Source organism: Sycon ciliatum, chromosome 7, assembly GCF_964019385.1.
Source record: "Sycon ciliatum chromosome 7, ocSycCili1.1, whole genome shotgun sequence".
Classification (NCBI taxonomy): Eukaryota; Metazoa; Porifera; class Calcarea; order Leucosolenida; family Sycettidae; genus Sycon; species Sycon ciliatum.
Genome location: NC_088649.1, coordinates 9,476,356 through 9,496,087, shown reverse-complemented (window position 1 = coordinate 9,496,087; position 19,732 = coordinate 9,476,356). Strand labels below are relative to the sequence as shown.

Genomic DNA, 19,732 nt, shown 5'->3' with positions numbered 1-19,732 from the left:
AGTGGCAGTGCCACTGCATGAACCCGCGATGAAGTACCGCGCGTGTGTAGACCTACCTACCATACCTATGTACGCGTACACAGTACTTGGCATTGGCCGGATTTTTTTGGTAGAAGTAGAACTAAATAAGACCATAAGTAGGACTACAAAACTTCAAAAGACGTTGCGACATCTCGACAGGCTAGGCTATGCTAGGAGGCGCACACACAGCAACGCACGCACTGTACGCAGTTCCTTGCACCGGGGGCAGGTGACCCGGTCAAAGATCGTTCAGTCAGCTCACGCGCACATGATCCATTGACACGAAAAAGGCGAAGTAAGTTTTGTTGAAATATGCCATTAATTTTAGCTATTTCCAGAGCTAGAGCTAGAGGAATCTCTAGTTTCAGTCAACGGAGCGCAAACTAACATTACTTTTGCCGAGTCTTTGAAGCTGTTCCAACTACATGAATGTCAGGCGTCGCTCGAATAGTTCTGCTGCAGCTTCCTCCCGTTCCTTAGTTCCTGTGTCAGGAAGTAGAAAGATTGGATTTTCGATCAGCTGAGCAGAGTTGGGCAGTGCACCCCTAGCCCTTGTAAAATTTCATGCTAGTATTACTCCAGTACTCACTGCCAGTAGTAAGTATTCTGAAGCCGTCCTTCTATTTGTAGCTGTCACGCAGTAGGAGCAGAAGGGAGAGTTCCCTCTCGGGCAAGTGCCACTAGATTTCGAAGTCCTTGTGAAGTTTTCTATTCGTGTCAAACGTAAAACGGAGCTCATTGCGAGCAGAGCGGAGAGAAAGGATGTCTCGAGCGGCAGGCCAGCCATGCGGCAACTTCAAGGCGAATCCTTTCCGTGCCAACAAGTGCATGCACTGCTACCAAGATAAGAAAGACCATGTTCCCGGCCAGGGACCTGGATCAGCGGGGAATAGTCCTGCTACGATGCGATCGAGGCCTGCTGCAACATCCGACCTGCCGAAAGGTTCGTCCAGAGTTGCGGCAGTGCAAGCGAGTGGTTTGTTCACCAAGCAGGGCGAAACGGCAAGTCCGCCTCTGTCAGCGAACAACAGCAGACCCACGAGTCGCCCTACCAGTACAAGCCCATTGGGAAGCAAGCCGTTGCTTTCTCCAAAGCCTCTGCAGTCGCCGACAACCGGGCCAACTCTGGGTCAGCCGATACGACGTACGAGTGATACTGCCTTGATGAAACCCTACGCAGCATCGCAAGGTGTCAACAACGCTGGCCTTCGATCGACAAACGTGAGAAAAACCTCCTCCAACTCATCGTTTGTGAACTCCGCAAAAGAGCGCGAGGCAAGGATGAGCGAGCGCAAGACGTCCAACGGGGACAGCAGCGCTGCAGAAAGGCTGCGTACGTCCTCCACCAGCAGCAATGGCAGCAGTAGTTATGGTCGTCGTCCTGAATCAGCAACAACAACACCAATGACAGCAGCAGCAAAGAACATTGATTCAGACAGCAGCAGCAGTAGCACGGAGTTGGACAACAATGGAAGTGAGAGAAAAACTAGTGCCACCACAACAGCAGCAACAACTACTAAGACAGCCAGTGTGAACGATGGCCGCGTCAAGGAACTGGAGGAACGATGTCGGACGCTGGAGGCAGAACGGGACAGCGCCAACAAAGACACGGACAGTGTTCGTCGGGAACTGGACGCGGCGAAGAACGACGCTAACAAGCTGCGATCGCAGCTGGCCAAGTCCGAAGACAGAGCGGCCGAAGAGCGACAGGCGCGAGAAGCGGCCGAAGCCGACCTCAAGCAAGCGCGCACGGACCTGGAGCGCGAGCAGCAACAGCAGAGCAAGACCAAGAGCAGCAGCAGCACCAGTGAAGCCGAGTTGGACGCAGAACGTGCCGTCAGCAAGTCCTTGCGTGCCGACATGAACAAACTACGAGCAGACGTGCGGAAAGCCGAGCGTCGAGCGGACTCCGCCGAACAGGAAGCCAACGACAATAACGAAGAGGCGCGGAAGCAGCGCCGCGAAGCGCAGTCACTTCGCCGTCAGCTGACTAAGGTCGAGGAACGTGCCGAGACCGTGCGTGAGGAACTGGATGCGGCGCTAGCAGCTAAGTCATCACAGAGCGGACGTGACAGCGAGCAAGTCACTACGCTGGAGAGGAAGGTCAAGTCCCTAGAAGACAAACTAGCAGCAGCGAAGGCCGAGGCGGCTGATGTACGCGAGGAGAAAGATGCAGACAAGGCTAAACATGGCGATCAAGTGGCCAATATGAAACAGGTGAGGGCAAATGAATAGCTAGCTTGTTTGTGCGCAATCCTGTGGACGATGGCTGGCTGAGATTCATAACAGTCAAGTCACACATGTTGTCTTTTACACTGTATGTGTGTGTGTGTGGTGTGTGTGTGTGTGTGTGTGTGTGTGTGTGCGTGTGCCCGTGTGTGTGTGTGTGTGTGTGTGTGCTCTCTTGGGTGCCCCGAATGACCAGTTTCTGTCATTGATCAAGTACGGGTACGTGTGTCTCTGTGTCTGTACGCCTCCTTGTCAATGTGTCACTGCTTGTATTGGTAAACTCAGGATGATGTAGTCATATGTCACGTGACTTCACCATACATTCACCACACGTAATGCCCTTGCCCTCCCCCTACAGACACATGATGTCCGTGCCCGCGCTCCCGTAGTACACCCGCACACACGGATGTGATGCCCGTTCTTGCCCCCACTCACACTCCGTCATATCGGGGTACAAGAGTATTTCATGTCACCAAATCCAAAGTAAGGTGGAAATTAATCAAGCCGACTAGTTTTGCTCGGTCCTGAAATTTCCTCCACAAGTCAACTGTCTTATGTGGACTTGCCGACTTGGGCAACCAGTGCACCACCAGCTAATTCTGCACATCACAAACGACATCAAACGTAGCTCTCTCTTCTAAGAAAGCGTCACTTAGAGCTCAATCTGCCGTGAATAGCATAATTGCTTTGCAGGCGGGGCATGCATTGCAATGGCGAGATTTAGCAAGCGCTGCAAACCTAATCGGGGAAATCGCGACCAAGCTGTGTCCTAAATTGACGTTGCGGTATGGATGGGTTTGTTGGTTGCAGTGTACAATGAGACAGTGCAGTGGAGACTATACTGTGTATCATGTAATTTTAGGTGTATTTAAATTTCGGTACCAGGGACCCGTCAGCTTTCAGGTGTAATGTAGAATTAGGTGACCAGCCTACTCTTCATATGCAGTGCATACTCTAGTGCCTTTTAGGTGTAATCCTAATTCAGGTGCCTGAATTCTCTACCGAAATTAAAATGACACCGAAAATAACGTGTAATACGATAGTGAGAGTACATAACCCCCAACAGTGTGCAACTCCAGCTATGGACTCTATGACGGCAGACCATCCCATGTGCCTGCCGGTGAGTTGTGTATTTTGAAAAAGAAAAAAAAAACTTCACATCACGTGACAAACCCGTACACATAATTTGCACTCCGGTGTACATGATAGATACAGGTTTTTACGCAAAACCTGCTTTGGTTACAACTCTCTTATGATTACTTTGCACCAGGGAGTCGTAAAATACCGGTATTTTACTACTCCCTGCTTTACACTGTTTGCCAGAGTAACCTTTTGAACCATGTCACGTGATGTGAAGTACTGCCGTCGTCGCAGCACTGTATAGAGGTTGTGTAGGTAGTTGCACACTGTTGGGGGTTATGTACTCTTGACTAGAGTTATAGTGCCCTGGAGTTGCAACGAAGTATTCGCCTTGCTCCAGTCTGTGTGTGTGTGTGTGTGTGTGCGCGCGCGCGCGCGCGTGTGCGTGTGTTTTGTGTTTTAACTCCACAAGTACTGTGGCCGTTCCCCGCATGCTCTTGCTCACATCGCTAATGACAAAACTGGATATAGGTCTCACATTTCATGATTTTGTTTTCTCTTGATTGCCCCCCCCCCCCCCCCTACTATGCATAAAACCGGAGTTGCAGTGTACAATATGTTATCACGGTTTGGAATGTGTGATGCTGGCTACAGGAGCTGAAGTCTGCACAGGACAAGGCAGATGACCTAACCAAGGAACTGAAGCAGCAGCAGAGCGCGTCGAAAAGAGGCCAGGAAAGCGCCGATGCTAAGCTAAAGGAGGTGAGCAGTCGTTCTGGTGTTGTGTGTATGTGTGTGTGTACGTATGTGTGTGTGTGTGTGTGTGTGTGTGTGTGTGTGTGTGTGTGTGTGTGTGTGTCTGTGTGTCTGTGTGTGTGTTCATCAGCCTTGCACGCTGTTGAATGGTGTAATCCCAGCACAAGTTGCTATGTCAAACATAGCTGTTCGCTATCATCGCTTCAGCGATGGGTAGGAGTACGAGCGTGAGTGTGTGTGCATGTGTGTGTGTGTGAGGGGGGGGGGGGGGGGGAGGTGTATGTGTGTTTGGGTAAGCGTTTGCTTACCTGTCTGCCTTCTCTCTCGTAACACCCCAGTCTTCCGCTCTTGTGTTTGCCTGACGTGCCGTGTTTGTGTGTGTCCGTCCATTGCATCCTGTTGCGTTCCTCTGATGTTCATGCCGCTGTGATTGCGTGATTGCAGGACCTACAGGCTGCTGAAGACAGAGCCGATGAGTTGTCGGTCAAGATGGAGAAGGAACGGGGCCAGGCGCGCAAAGACAAGATTGAACTGGAGGAGAAGCTGAGTAGCACGGCCAAAGTAAGATGTGTGTGTGTGTGTGTGTGTGTGTGTGTGTGTGTGTGTGTGTGGTGTGTGTGTGTGTGTGTGTGTGTGTGTGTGTGTGTGTGTGTGTGTGTGTGTGTGTGTGTGTGTGCATGAACAGGCCTCACGTGTATGGGTGCACGTTGGGAGTTTGTCAGCTTACCCTAATTCATTCCTTGTTGCGTGGCACTAACAATCTGCCAGACCTGCTAGGCAATTGGCTGGCACACCTTTCTATCGCTGCAGCTTACTTGTGGAGTGAAGCATCGTTGTAATAAGAACACTGATAAAACCAACTTTCCCTTTAGACGAACAAGTACCCATGTGTCTAAAAGCGAGGGTCCCTGGTTCCAATCCTGGTGGTGACAGTCAGTTTTTTATTCAGACTTTTCCCGTTTGTGTCTTTCCCTCAAACTAGTGAATGACCCATGACTCTATTGGACAAGTCACTGTGTATTCACTGGGTATAAAGTGTGGATAAGAAGAACTCCCGTTATTGCAAACAAATACTACTGGTCCCTTGGTCCCTTGATGTTTGTCCAAAGGAAGTTTGACTGTATCTGTCAACTTCAATAATTAAGAAGAAAAGAGGACCAAAGAGCTACAAGTCACGCTAAACTATCCACTAACACCACCAGCTACTTTACAATCAGCTCATGCGATAACATTGCATGACACTGACCAACGGTACTGACGTTCCACACCTACCTGGCGATCGGCTCTAGCACGTCTTGGCTGTTGGAGTGCGCATGCAACAGCCAAGACATTCTAGAGCCGATCGACAGGTAGGTGTAGAACGTCAGTACCGTTGGTCAGTGTCATGCAATGTTATCGCATGAGCTGATTGTAAAGTAGCTGGTGGTGCTAGTGGATATTATAGCGTAACTTGTAGCTCTTTGGTCCTCTTTTCTTCAAAACAAGTGTGTACATTTATTTTACTCTTTGTTACGCATGTTTGTGTCCTGTATCAGCAACTGAAGGATGCAAACAGCAAGGTTGACAACGTAACCAGGAAACTGGAAGCTGAGCGGGATGATCTTCGCAAAGAGCGTGATCAGCTCAGTCTCAAACTGAAAGAGGTATGCACCACAGTGTAGAGTAGGTACTATCAGAACTGAAAGAGGTATGCACCACAGTGTAGAGTAGGCACTATCAGAATGTTGTCCTGTTACAGTACTGCCGGTCGCCGAAGAACTGAGGGGTCAGCCTGCTAGCATAGACCGTTCTTATTTTCATGTATTACAGTCTATGCACAGTTGAGTCACAGGGTGTGCATTGGTATGCTGTGCTTGGTGAAATTCTAGCCTGGTCGTTCTTCGGCGCTCCGTTATTCGGCACCCGATAGTACTGTACGTCATCTTGAACTGCTGTCTCCACGTCGCCTTTTTGATTACCTCGGCGTGAAACTTAATTTATGACAATTCCGATCGGCCTCCTCTTTCTCTCTTCCCTATTTGAAAACGCTCTACGCTCTGCTCATTGCAAGCTTTTCTGGCAGCTGGCCAACTTTTTTCTTTGAAAGGTCATTATCTATAGGGGTGTGTGTGTGTGCGCGTGCGCGCGTGCTCTGCTCTTTACGGACTTTTCGGGCAGCTTGCCAACAATTTTCTTTGAAAGGTCGTTGTCTACACTACAAGTATGGATCCTAATCCTGTTTTCTTGCTTTGATGTGTTTGCAGGCAGAGCGGCAGCGTACGGTGTCACCACCTAGGTCCAATGGCAGCAGTACAGCCACTACACCAAGCAGTGAGAAATCTGCACCGGCAATCTCCGTCAAGCCCAAGCCAAAGTAGGTCTCGCGTGGTGCTCTACCCCCGTGTATGTGTGTGTGTGTGTGTGGTGTGTGTCCTGTTTTCACGACACATGTACGAGTAAACCAGCTGAGGTCTGAAGTACATTTCGTGAGCTCGTGCTTCTTCATTGACCGGGTTTTTTTTATAGCAGCCTTAGCTTGGTTCTATTCTTAAGCCGGATTGTCTTTTCGTGCTCTGGAAAACTTTTTTTTATACATGTACGTAGCTTGCTACTACCCACACTGGGCCACAGTCAACCGGGAACTTGTGGCCAGACACAAGGGGTACATGGATGTGGCTAATGGGGTTTCTCGGCACTTGTGCCATGCAGTGGTTGTGAGACATATCCCCTCACCCTCACCGTTAGGCGCTGCATCTGCCGCTAGGGTTTAACGGGTGTTAGCGGCCCTCGTGAGTTCCCTTCGGGAACGGACACGATTAATGTACTTTTACATAGCTTGCATAACCTTTTCTCGCAGCCTTCGTCAGTGGAAGTTTGGCACATGGTGAGGAGTAACCACAATATATTATATTTCTATTGTGTTGTTAGAAACGAGAAGAAAACACATGGGAACGAGTTATGCAGCAACTATCCACGACTGTAACAGGATGATAAACAGTCCGACAGTTCGACAATAGGGCACAAACTGATGTGTTTTCTTCTCTTTTTTTACATTTATTACTGGGTCAATATCCAAGTTATAATGCTGTGTTGTTGTTTGTGTTTGTGTTTCCAGGGTAACAGGCAAGTCCCCCAGCCGCCCTTTGGGTGCCGGTAACCAGGCTATCCTGGCCAAGCTAGGCGGCGCGGTAGCCATGCCAGGTATGCCAGGCATGGGTGGCGGCGGTGGGCCGGGCCCCGGTGGTCGGCCTCGCGTCGAGAAGGAACACGACGTAAGTGCTAATGTTACGCTGGCCGTGGCGTGTGTTGTTTAATTATGACTCCGACGTAAGTGCTAATGTTACACTGGCGCGTGTTGTATAATTATGACTCCGACGTAAGTGCTAATGTTACACTGGCCGTGGCGGGTGTTGTATAATTATGACTCCGACATCAGTGCTAATGTTACACTGACGTGTGTTGTATAATTATGACTCCCGACCGTTGTACGTACAGTGAAGCCTGTCCTCCCGGAAAATGAGGTGGTCATTCTTCGGCAGTTCCTCGAACATAAAATATTCACAGACATGTACAGTGCTGGTGAATAACATCCGCTTAACATCATGAGCAAACGGTGGATCAAGGTACAGCACCTTATCGATAATGCGTATCTGAGGAGCAGGGGACCATAGGAACTTCTGGAGACGGCTGAAGTGACGGATATCCTCTTCGGGTGGACGGACAAATATCCCACATCGTACCCAGAAAAAAGCGCAGCAGGATCAGGATCAGCAGACAGGGCACCAAGAATATCCACAATCCTTGACATGGCATCTGCATTTCTGTGGCGAGACCCAGGGCGGTGCACAACAGAGAAATCAAACTCGGCCAACGCCTCAATCCAGCGAGCGTCGCGGCCGCGCGGCTCCTTGGTGGCCCGCAACGCAGTCAAGGCAGTATTGTCCGTCTGAGCAGTGAAAGGGCGACCAAGCACTTTATGGTTCAGAAATATTCTGAAGCCCTGAGGCTTTTGCCGTGAGCATTTTTTTATTTTACAACAGTGCTGCTGTGTGAAATCCGGTCGTGTGAGTCAACTATGCACCCTGTACCAGCCCACATCCCAGTGTTCGCAGGTCTAGGGCTGCACAGCACCCTGTACCAGCCCACATCCCAGTGTTCGTAGGTCTAGGGCTGCATAGCACCCGGCATGGCGCTGACTCACTTGATCAGATCTCATTGAGCAGCACTGTACAAACGGACAGATACAACACAGGTCTGTAACACGTACGTCCAACAGGGTGTATGGCTTGGCCCTGGAAAGTATGGTACGAGTACTAGTAGTCTTTTTTAGTAGTAGTCATTGAAAATCTAAGTGCCCCCCCCCCCCCCCTTCCTCCTAACTTGGACACATGCACGCACACACGCGCATGCTCATGTACACACACACGCTCACATTCACCCTCTCCATCTCTCACTCTCTCTCTTTCTCTCTCTCTCTCTCTCTCTCTCTCTCTCTCTCTCTCTCTCTCTCTCTCTTTCTCTCTCTCTTTCTCTCTCTCTCTCTCTCTCTCTCTCTCTCTCTCTCTCTCTCTCTCTCTTGTCATGTCCACACTTCTTCTCTGTGTTCACCCAGGACTCTATCAAGAACGCTCCCAAATTGATTCCAGACCTCAGCGGAAATTTCCTCCGTCCGAAGGGAGTCCACAACCGTCCACCCAGCAAGGTGTTCCGTCACAGTATGGCAGAGCAAGCCGAGAACAACGAGTATTTCTTCGACTCGAAGGAGATGGGAATTGGCTACCTGGAGGGCCACAGCGCGCCTGACGGAGCTGATTACAACGACGCGGATAAGGATGACGAGGCTGCACCGTCGGGAAAGACTGATGATGCCGATGATGATGATATGGAGAGTATCCCGATTGAGGCATGAGAATGTCACCGGGTGGCTGTCACCCGGAATGGTCATCGCCGCAGCCACTCTGCCACCTTCTCTGCCTCTGTTGTAGCATAGGCATAGCAGCAGCAGCTGTCTGCGTGTTGTGTGCTTGTCCTGCCGCGCTCAACCACTGCGGCCGCTGCGTTACAGCAACTCTCTGTGTAGCAGCGTGCTGATTTGTGCAGCGCAAAGCACAGCGTGCCACCAATGCCAACTTGAACACTATAAGCTAGAGTCGTATCGTTATCCGTGACATGTGTACAGGTTACCGAGCCCCAGTCCCGTAAGCAAGTTCCACCAATCCGTCAACAAGATGTTTATATTTACCACCGCTACAGAATTGTATGGTGACAAGTGGTCATGCCGAAGATGCACGGCGTTACCGGAGATATCAACGAGAAGAACGCCCAACGAGTGTTGCGAGTTCTGTCGTCACCGTTCAGTGGATCGCAACACTGTTTTCCAACTGTGTGTGTGTGTGTGTGTATGTGTGTGTGTGTCCGCACGTGTGTGTGTGTGTGTGTGTGTGTGTGTGTGTGTCCGCACGCATGCGTATGTGTTTACTAGAGCGCATGCCTATAGGTTGTGTGCTTTGTGGAACTTACTTCTATGGACTATGGTGCATTATTGATGCTTTGCTGCGAATCCGAACAACACGAGTGTTGTGTGTGTGTGTCTGTGCGTGTGTGTGTGCGGGGCGCGTATGCGCGTGTGTGCTAGCTTTAGTGTTGTGGTGTAGGAGCGGTATTTACTGTCCGCATCATTTTTTAGTCCATTGTTCACCCCCAGTCAATCACCATCTATCGTTTTGTAGAGTTTATCCGTTCCCAATTTCTTTCATTAGTTTGCGGGAGTTTCCGTTTCTTTCATTATTTCGTTTTTAGGTGTAGCACATCGCAGGGACCTGCAATAGCCACTTTTAGGGTAGTGTCTCTTTAGGCTAGGCTGAGCTTGGTCTACCTGGCCTACTTCACTACTGAGCCAACTGGCTTAGGGAGCATTTAGCCATTCCGTTCCAGTGGAATGTTCACGCGTGTAATGCGTCATGGAGTGCTGCTAGGCCGGATCATCTTGTGTGTGTGTGTGTGTGTGTGTGTGTGTGTGTGTGTGTGTGCGTGTGTGTGTGTGTGTGCATGTGTGCCTGCTTTTTTTGGAGAGTGGAGGGGGGGGGGGGTGAAGGTTATTCTCTCTCTCTCTTCTGTGATCTAATTCCTTTCGTAAGAATAGAATCAATTTCTCTCAGAAATACACGGCAACGAAACACATCGATTTGTTTGTCGTCGCCCTTGGCTCAATGCCCACAGAGCTCATGACTGATTCTACTTGGACGTGCGGTGGAATTGCAAACCACCTCTAATTTTCTAGCCTGCTTGCAGGAAGGCAAGCAGGTGAGGGAATAAATAAGATGAACAATAACAGCTCATAGAAACAGCCTAGTTAACACATACAGGTGTAGCAACCCAAAAGAACACAGCAGCTGCAATATCTTAGGAATTCGGGGCTTTCTATGAAAAACATTGGAATTTATAAATTTCACTGTAGAATACTGCTATCACCTTGTGTCCCTCCAGGAAATCGCGATTCCACGGATGCAACAAATTTCGCGATTTTGGCCCAAACCCACGATTTTCAGCAAAATCCTCGATTTCCCGAGTTTTTTTGTTGTTTTCTGCACTATATCTCTCATTTTTCTGCACTTTTCACGCAGTTCTTTCCATGATCCGGTAGGTTATTTGCACAGTACGACTCACGAGTAGATAAACGATGCAACAAATTTCGTGATTTGGCCCAAATCCGCAATTTTCGGCAACTAATTCCACGAATTCCTGGCAAGTTCTGCATCATTCCGCACTTTTCGTCGCATTTTTTGTTACTTTCTGCCGCAATTTCTTGCGCAAGTTTTCGAGAGTTTTTTTCCGCAAATTCCCGCAGGGACAGGGTAGTGGTGTATAACTGTGTGAAACAAGAAAACTGCTATTACAGAACATTAAAACAATAATTACTGTACATTTTCATTGCTAGAAGAGATAAAATGTCGCCGCACAATCACTGATACACACGTAATCTTCATGGTGAGAAACAGGTAGTCGTAAAATACCGGTATTTTACGACTACCTGGTGAGAACATCTCTGCGCTACGTGACCTTAGATAAAATGCTGCTCACCCAGCCAAGCCTCTGTCACCTGCATACGTAACATGTCAAGCACCTATAAGTTTCTGATTTCAGATCAGCGGCCCCAAAATATCACAAGTTCCAACGTATTACGTCGCTAATGCTCCTGGAAAACATTCCGACATTTGATGTGTCCAGAAATTCTAACGGTCTCAGACAACCGCCTCTCACCATATTTCTATCAACGTTACAAGATGCTAACGCAGTCTAGCACACTCGTAGTTGTTCTAGTAATAAGTTAGTATTGCCATGGCATGATGGGTATGAAACTATCAGTGGTGCTTCAGTGGCTGCAGTTCCGTGCCATCATCGAAAGGATTTTCGGCAGGCTCTGCCATAGCTGCTGCACGGTGCTCATCAGCACAGCACAAGTGGAAGCGCGACTTCAGCTTTCCGACGATGATATCGAGCCACTTGAGCACGACGAGGAGACCGGCTAGGGCCAGGTACACAAACGCCAGGATGGTGAAGGCGGCCGGAAAGCCTAGGACGGCCACCAACGGGCTCATCACCAACGGAGTCATGCCGTAGCCCGCGGACAGGAAGAACCGTGCCAGGCCGGCCACGGCAAAGCGTGTACCCACGGTACTGCCCATGCCGATCATCTCCAGGTGCTGTGTCATGGCAACGAGGCTGGCCACCGCTATCAGGGAATGCCCCGCGCCCAGCGGTATTGTCACGACAAACACCAGCGCCAGAGACGGGCGCAAGTGCAGGAACGCCGACGGTCCGATAAGCAGACAGCCGGCGACGCTCAGCAGTAGCCCGAGCAGCACCAGCAAGTAGCAATTGAAGCCACGGTCGGTCAGTTTGCCCACAATGGGTGCTGACAGAAACTGGAAAAATACCTGCGAGCCAAGAGCCAAGCCTCTGATAACAGACCGTACATGAAACTCAGACTTCATGTAATAACCCAGCAGGCTCGAGACAGAACTGAAGGCAAAGTTTGAGGCAACGACCTGCAACAGCAGAAACCATATCCAAGGGACGCGGAGCACACGGCTAATACTCACGCCGCCGCCTGTCTTGCCATCGGCGGCCTGCTCTGCGGGCAGCAGCTTATCCACGTCGAATACGATCATTCCAAGACATACGGCCCCCAGCAAGGCAATAGCTCCGGTGACGTAGAACGGAAGTGGGAAGCCACCAATGTCATGCAGACCCCCGGAGAGCACCACGCCGATTACGTGACCCAGCGCGACGCTCATGATCATCAGGGAGTTGACCAGGCCCAGGTTGCTGGGGTGAATGCGTGTCAGGTAAGTCTGTGCACCGATGCTGGTGGCCGCAAACGCCACCCCCTGCACGAAACGCATGACGTACGCATAGGCCAGAAACACCTTCCAGTCGCGGATCCAGTGGAGTGAGGAGAAGAGGTTGGAGAAGATGCCGTGAACGCACGCGGCCAGAACCAGCAGCTGCTTACTGCCGATGTTTGGCAGGTCGTGGGTGATGAACGGACTGGATAGGACCACTCCAATCTGCACCATGCTAAAGATGGCGCCGATAGCGGTGTGGTAGCCAGCACCGCCTTCAGGGTGCCTGGCCAGAGCGGCGCTGAACATGAACGGGCCCAGCTGCGACAGGTTCATGCAGCTGGTCACGACGGCCAAGCACACGAAGAACGTCATCACTTCCCTACGCTTGCGCGTCATGTCGGCAATGCAGGGTTCCTGGGAGGTGACCGCGTTACTCGTCGATGCGTGGAGATTTCTGTCACCGTCCACATTGTCTACTAGGTTCAGTAGTGGCGCGCTAGAGTCCCCGCCAACTGTAGTCCTGTCTGCAACAGCATTCTGTTCACTACTCAGACTCATCATTCCAGTCGGTGATGTAGAGTCTTTCTTCACGGTGCTATCAGCCATGTCCTGTACAGGTCATCAACACAATCATAAACATGGTAATTAGTTCAGCAGGTGAAACACACCATCATTACTCACACGCCACTCGCCACGCGGGCGTATACGAGGAGAATTGTTTGAGTCTGGCTCATTGTGGTATTGTCCCAGTTAGGGCCGGGGGGGGGGGGGGGGTATTATCCCTGGGTCGCAATAGCCCCTATCCGACAAAAATGGCTATTGCTTGTGGGAAAGTGTGCTTCGCTTGTGTAGTTGCTCTTTACTCCTATAAGTTCTAACAATTTTGATATGCCTTTTGTTGGCTCTTCTGTCTGGATATGTTGACACTTACATGCGCTTTACATTGCTCCTGCTATTATGTGTACCTTGCTATTCACATTCAGCACTGAGCCAGTGGCTGGAAGTGAGTGTACTAAGTAATAGTTACTACCGGTACTAACCTCGTGTTGGCCGGGTGTGGTCATTCTGTGTTTCTGTGATAGCGTTGCGGAACCGGAATCTGCAGGCCGCTGCTTGCGCTGCTGTCATCTCCGTCCGATCGGAAAGCATGCGCATACTCAGTCGGATGATGCACGTCGCCAAGAACAAGTGACAAGTCCCCTTGCACCATGGGCATGGATCACTAGGAAAATTTAATAATATTCAGTCGACGCGATACGACTGCACTACATAGATCTACGTGTAGATCTTTACCAGCACTTCTCTTTGCTCACATTTTGATCGACCAGCTTCTCATACCCATGATCATGATGATACTATTCCTATCGGCTATCGCTCACGACACTAGTTTAGTAGGTATACACCCGTATACCGTGTGCATGGTCAATCCGAAATAATAACTCGGCAAAAGATTCGGCACACACTCACAGCCACAGGCATAGGGCCTAGGGCTAGGGTCAGGGGCGAGGCACTCGAACTGGAGTCGAAGATTTGCCGAACCGTAATATTGACTATGATTGTTACCGGTATACCTAGTAGTGTCGTGAGCGATAGGACTATTGTGGTATGAGAAGCTGCATGGTCTATCAAAATGTGAGCAAAGAAAAGTGCTGGTAAAGATCTACACGTAGATCTATGTAGTGCAGTCGTATCGTGTCGACTGAATACTATTTTCCTAGTGATCCACGGTGCATGCCGGGGACTTGACGACGTGCATGCTGCTTTCCGATGGGACGGAGATGACAGCAGCGCATGCAGCGCGGCCTGCAGATTCCGGTTCCGCAACGCTATCACAGAATCACCACACGTACACCGTGTACACCCGGCCAACACAAGGTTAGCAGTACAGACAGAAACCTGGTTTCAGCGACCACGCATGGTTCCAGCCCAAAGTGGTCTTATAAACAGGTGGTCTTTCAAAGCAGATGATCTCCCTATAATTATGGTGATATTGGTATCAGATGAATCCTCGCACTGCATGCTGTGCATTGGTGAAGTGGGAGTGATATACTGAAGTACTGATACATCATCATCATGTACATCACTAGTGCACTGTACTACTTGTGGTGTACAAGTACAGTCATGTACATGTACGACAGCCGATGCACTCCCGCGCAAATGTGTACGCGTGCACGTGTCACGCACAGATGTTTAGACCTACTGTTAGCCTGCGATTTCACCTTTGTACTTAGTACATGCACCGTACAACAGAAAAAAACGGCGTGGTCGCAAAACTTCGGAAAACGATTTTCAGATCGAGTACTGAAGTCGTGAAGTGGTCGTTGAACTGGCGATCGGTACCGGTTGTAAGCCGGTCGCTGGTCGCGTGGAGCGAGTGGTCGCTGAATGCGAGTCAGAATGTACGTGAAACGGACGGACCGTCGGTGCCAGACAAATACGGTCGTCCACAGCAGGTGGTCGCTGAGTCCAGGTGGTCTTTGGAGCAGGTTTTACCTATAACCAAATTCACTTGAATTCTTCTAGTCACTGGCTCAGTGCTGAATAGCAAGGCAGGACTGCCGGAAGCAGTTTCTGATTGGTCCTGTGGAGTGTGGTGTTGTGGCCGTTCATACTTAATCTTTGTGTACCGGTGTCTAAATGTTGGATACATTATGACCGCAACAGTAGTTAAAAAGGGGAAGTTAAGGCAAAAATTAAAATTTCACCAGTTGTAGTCTTCGGGTTGCTGAGTCGAATGGTCGTGGTCCGAGGAAGCTGAGACGCTCCCTTCCTACTTGAATCCCAATCGAACTCGCGCACTTCCACCGAAACTGGGTGACTGTGCCCTACTAGATGGGGATTTGTATGCAAAATGTCACTAAAAGCGCCATTTCGTTCTTATAAAAGCACGGATGACCGCGATTGGCCCATATGTTCTAGTCTTTTGGACGCTGAGTCGACTGGTTTTGGTCCGAAAAGGCTGCGATGCAGCGTTCCTCCTTTATTCCCAATCGAACATGGTTGAAGAAGCGGTCACGTGCTCCTGGGTGCCCAAATCACCTGGTCACCACGCCAGCAGGCGACAACTTTCACACCAAGGTTCAACTCGAGTGACAGGACTGCACCCAAAAAAGGTCAAACAGGCTAGTAAGTTGTACCCTGCAGGCACGGTGACCAGATGACTAGTGTACGCAGGAGCACGTGACCGCTTCTTCAACCATGTTCGATTGGGAATAAAGGACGAGCGCTGCATCGCAGCCTTTTCGGACCAAAACCAGTCGACTCAGCGTGTAAAAGACTACAACATATGGGCCAATCGCGGTCATCCGTGCTTTTATAAGAACGAAATGGCGCTTTTAGTGACATTTTGCATACAAATCCCCATCTAGTAGGGCGCAGTCACCCTGTTTCGGTGGAAGTGCGCGAGTTCGATTGGGATTCAAGTAGGAAGGGAGCGTCTCAGCTTCCTCGGACCACGACCATTCGACTCAGCACCCCGAAGACTACAACCGGTGAAATTTTAATTTTTGCCTTAACTTCCCCTTTAAAGGGGGAAAAAAATTCCACGGTTCGCGTGAGACTCGGCTGGAAGCCCAGTTTTCCGCATCCGTCGTGGGAACGCCACCACCCTCTAGGATCAAAGGCGCAGATGGAGCGCCTAAACGGTGGGAGGTGAGTAGATCAGACCCACCACCAAGTGGTCAAAGACCGAAATCCCATTAGCTGCATCCACGGTCTAAGACCATGATTGAGAAACAGAGGGTACCAGGTTCAAGTCCTGCTTGGAAGCGGAAGGATTTTTTCCAGCCGTGCTGCGACCCACAGTTATTTGGGAACTTGTGGCCTGGCACAAGTGTAACATGGATGTTAAAGGGGAAGTTAAGCCTATAATCAAATTTTCACCAATTGTAGTCTTCGGGGTGCTGAGTCGAATGGTCTTGGTCCGAGGAAGCTGAGACGTCTCCTTCCTCCTTTGTTCCCAATCGAACTCGTGCACTTTCCCTGAAACTGGGTGGCTGCGCCCTACTAGATGGGGATTTGTATGCAAAATGTCACTAAAAGTGCCATTTCGTTCATATAAAAGCACGGGTGACCAGGGGCGTACACCGCTCGCCTCTAGGAGTGGTTCCCATGCCAACTGATCAACCAACATAATTCCACACGGCTAGTGCTCTTATACGTATCCGATGGAGTTTCTGCATAAACTGCTGGATAATGTCACTGCTATGCATATTTGATTTAAAAAGACTGAACTTTGCCAAGGCATATTTTATGGATGTTTTGTTTAGCAGGACGATTTCATGTTATGCCGTGAAACGAGTCGCTGAAGCACATCCACACGCTCAGTCTTGAGTCGGGTTATATTCTCCGGAGGACTGCGGTAAAGCTGCCCAAACTTCGAATCACCTGGAGCAAACATTACACAGGGCAAGCAGAAGCCACCATGGCACGCCGGTCAAAAGACTACCCAGGGAAACTCCTCCAACCAGGATAGTTGAAAGCGGCGCTGTTTGCCACCCGTCTGGACACGCACAGGAAACGAAATCCTTTGCCTTCAGTGCAGCAAGTGGCGCACAATGATTGTCAATGACGGAAATCTTTTCCATGTATGGCAAATTTCGGAGGAATCAGGGATTCCACCGTGGAGGTACACTTTCAGAATATCCTTTCCAACACACTCCAATGTCACTGAAGTAAGTCTTGGATGATCCAGCAGCTTCCAACAACGGTCGCTCTACAGCTTCGCCGACGATTCCGTCCTCTGTACTGCTCGTTGCAGACTCCACTTGGAAGTCAGGTGCGTCCGCAATCTCATCTATCGCTTGACCTTCGTCACTGGCTACACGCTTTGCCTCCTGCTCAAAATAGCTCTGAATAGAGCGCTGGCCCTCTGGATGTCGACTCTTCATTTTTCTTTTCCACAAAGCGAAAGCATCGCCAAAAACGTAACCAACTTTGTCGAAACAAACTGCAAAGGAAATGACTCTGAGATCGAGGAATCGCTGTAACTCGTATGTAGAGACTTCGTTGCACCCAGTAAGTTCAGTAGATCTACGCTGTGTCACAAAAATGCCTCAGCAGCACTTTTACACCTTGCCTTGTCACCGTCCTCGGACGGTCAGGCGGACTGCAGGCGACTACGCCGCCTAGGCATGCATGCACTGCATGCACGCTGGGCCTTGATCAAAACATTCTCCGTAGATCAACCCACATCGAAATTATTTTACTGGTTCCCGGGCATCCCGGGAACCGCCCTATGTACGCCCCTGGGTGACCGCGATTGGCCCATATGTTGTAGTCTTTTGGACGCTGAGTCGACTGGTTTTAGTCCAAAAAGGCTGCGAAGTAGCGTTCAGCCCTTATTCCCAATCGAACATGATTGAACAAGCCGTCACGTGTTCCTGCGTACACCAGTCACCTGGTCACCACGCCAACAGGCGACACATTTCACAGCAAGGTAACTTCAACTCAAAGGTGCATAGGTTCAACTCGCGCGACAGAAACTCGCCCAAACATGCTGTAAGTTGTAGCCTGCAGGCACGGTGACCAGGTGACTGGTGTACGCAGGAGCACGTGACCGCTTAGGGCTCCATTGCACCCGGCATGGCACTGACTCGCTTGATCAGATTGCAGCACTGTACAGACAGGTACAAAGCAGGACTGTGACATGTGCGCCCAAGAGGGTATACGGCTTGGCCCTGGAAAGTGTGGTGCTAGTAGTAATTGAAAAATCTAGGTGTCCCCCTCCCCCACCCCTCCTCCTCCTCCTAACTTGGACACATCACACACACACGCACGCACGCACACACACACACATGCTCATGCACACATTCACACACATGCTCACATTCAGCCTCTCTATCCGTCTCTCTCTTGTCATGTCCACTGTTCTTCTCCGTGTTCATCCAGGACTCTATCAAGAATGCTCCCAAAATGATTCCAGACCTCAGCGGAAATTTCCTCCGTCCGAATGGAATTCACAACCGTCCTCCCAGCAAGGTGTTCCGTCACAGTATGGCCGAGCAAGCCGAGAACAACGAGTATTTCTTCGACTCGAAGGAGATGGGAATTGGCTACCTGGAGGGCCACAGCACGCCCGACAGAGCTGATTACAACGACGCAGATGAGGATGACGAGGCTGCACCGCCGAGCAAGGCTGATGATGCCAATGATGATGATGTGGGGAGTATCCTGATTGAGGCATGAGAATGTCACCGGGTGGCTGTCACCCGGAATGGTCATCGCCGCAGCCACTCTGCCACCTTCTCTGCCTCTGTTGTATCATAGGCATAGCAGCAGTAGCTGTCTGCGTGTTGTGTGCTTGTCCTGCCGCGCTCAACCCCTGCGGCCGCTGCGTTACAGCAACTCTCTGTGTAGCAGTGTGCTGATTTGTGCAGCGCAAAGCACAGCGTGCCACCAATGCCAACTTGAACACTATTAGCTAGAGTCGTATCGTTATCCGTGACATGTGGACAGGTTAACGAGCCCCAATCCCGTAAGCAAGTTCCCCCAATCCGTCAACAAGATGTGTATATTTACCTCCGCTACAGAATTGTATGGTGACAAGTGGTCATGCCAAAGATGCACGGCGTTACCGCCAACTTACCGGAGATATCAACGAGAAGAACACCCAACGAGTGTTGCGAGTTCTGGCGTCCCCGTTCAGTGAATCGCACCACTGTTTTCCAACTGCGTGTGTGTGTATGTGTGTGTGTGTCCGCACGCATGTGTGTGTGTGTGTGTGTGTCCGCACGCATGCGTGTGTGTTAACTAGAGCGCATGCCTATAGGTTGTGTGCTTTGTGGAACTTACTTCTATGGTCTATGGTGCATTATTGATGCTTTGCTGCGAATCCGAACGACACGAGTGTTTTGTGTGTGCCTGTGTGTGTGTGCCTGTGTGTCTGCCTCTGTGTGTGTGTGTGTGTGTGTGTGTGTGTGTGTGCGCGCGCGCGCGTGTGTGCTAGCTTTAGTGTTATTGTGTAGGAGCGGTATTTTCTGTCCGCATCATCATTTTTTTTGTCTATTGTTCACCCCCAGTCAATCACCATCTATCGTTTTGTAGAGTTTATCCGTTCCCAATTTCTTTCATTAATTTGCGGGAGTTTCCGTTTCTTTCTTTCATTATTTCATTTTTTGGTGTAGCCCATCGCAGGGACCTGCAATAGCCACTTTTAGGGTAGTGTGTGTGTTTTAGGCTAGGCTGAGCTTGGTCTACCTGGCCTACTTCACTACTGAGCCAACTGGCTTAGGGAGCATTTAGCCATTCCGTTCCAGTGGAATGTGCACGCGTGTAATGCGTCATGGAGTGCTGCTAGGGGTCATTGTGTGTGTGTGTGT

At 50.2% G+C, this 19,732-nt stretch overlaps 3 protein-coding genes across 5 annotated transcripts in view; 2 read left to right on the top strand and 1 right to left on the bottom strand.

Moving 5' to 3' along the window:
• Positions 1-223: 223 nt before the first annotated feature.
• LOC135820940 (M protein, serotype 24-like) overlaps positions 224-19,732 on the top strand; it is a 30,384-nt gene continuing 10,875 nt past the window's right edge. The window contains exons 1-7 of one of the 3 annotated variants that reach the window (XM_065333999.1): positions 242-2,238; positions 3,985-4,092; positions 4,531-4,647; positions 5,622-5,729; positions 6,330-6,439; positions 7,181-7,337; positions 8,678-10,030. In XM_065333999.1, coding sequence (XP_065190071.1) covers positions 784-2,238; positions 3,985-4,092; positions 4,531-4,647; positions 5,622-5,729; positions 6,330-6,439; positions 7,181-7,337; positions 8,678-8,974 — 2,352 coding nt within the window. In that variant the 5' untranslated portion in view covers positions 242-783 and the 3' untranslated portion in view covers positions 8,975-10,030. Of the gene's footprint in view, positions 2,239-3,984; positions 4,093-4,530; positions 4,648-5,621; positions 5,730-6,329; positions 6,440-7,180; positions 7,338-8,677; positions 10,031-19,732 lie in introns of those variants that run through there. The other 2 variants (XM_065334000.1, XM_065334001.1) reach the window with 2 other exon arrangements.
• Positions 10,830-13,917, bottom strand: LOC135820938 (MFS-type transporter SLC18B1-like). The gene is made up of 2 exons (XM_065333996.1): positions 13,454-13,917; positions 10,830-13,022 (listed from the first exon to the last, which is right to left on the bottom strand). Exons 1-2 carry the CDS (start codon positions 13,475-13,477, stop codon positions 11,427-11,429), a joined length of 1,620 nt encoding a protein of 539 aa, XP_065190068.1. The 5' UTR covers positions 13,478-13,917; the 3' UTR covers positions 10,830-11,426.
• Positions 13,922-19,689, top strand: LOC135820939 (uncharacterized). The gene is made up of 2 exons (XM_065333997.1): positions 13,922-14,288; positions 18,303-19,689. Exons 1-2 carry the CDS (start codon positions 14,205-14,207, stop codon positions 18,597-18,599), a joined length of 381 nt encoding a protein of 126 aa, XP_065190069.1. The 5' UTR covers positions 13,922-14,204; the 3' UTR covers positions 18,600-19,689.

What these genes read in the sequence shown, in the direction of transcription:
- LOC135820938 (XM_065333996.1), bottom strand. Translation starts at nt 13,477, where the DNA reads ATGACCACACCCGGCCAACACGAG. An exon ending in CCACACCCGGCCAACACGAG is followed by an intron (nt 13,023 to 13,453) that starts GTTAGTACCGGT and finishes TGACCTGTACAG; the next exon opens with GACATGGCTGATAGCACCGT.
- LOC135820939 (XM_065333997.1), top strand. Translation starts at nt 14,205, where the DNA reads ATGCAGCGCGGCCTGCAGATTCCGGTTCCGCAACGCTATCACAGAATC. An exon ending in GTACACCCGGCCAACACAAG is followed by an intron (nt 14,289 to 18,302) that starts GTTAGCAGTACA and finishes GTGTTCATCCAG; the next exon opens with GACTCTATCAAGAATGCTCC.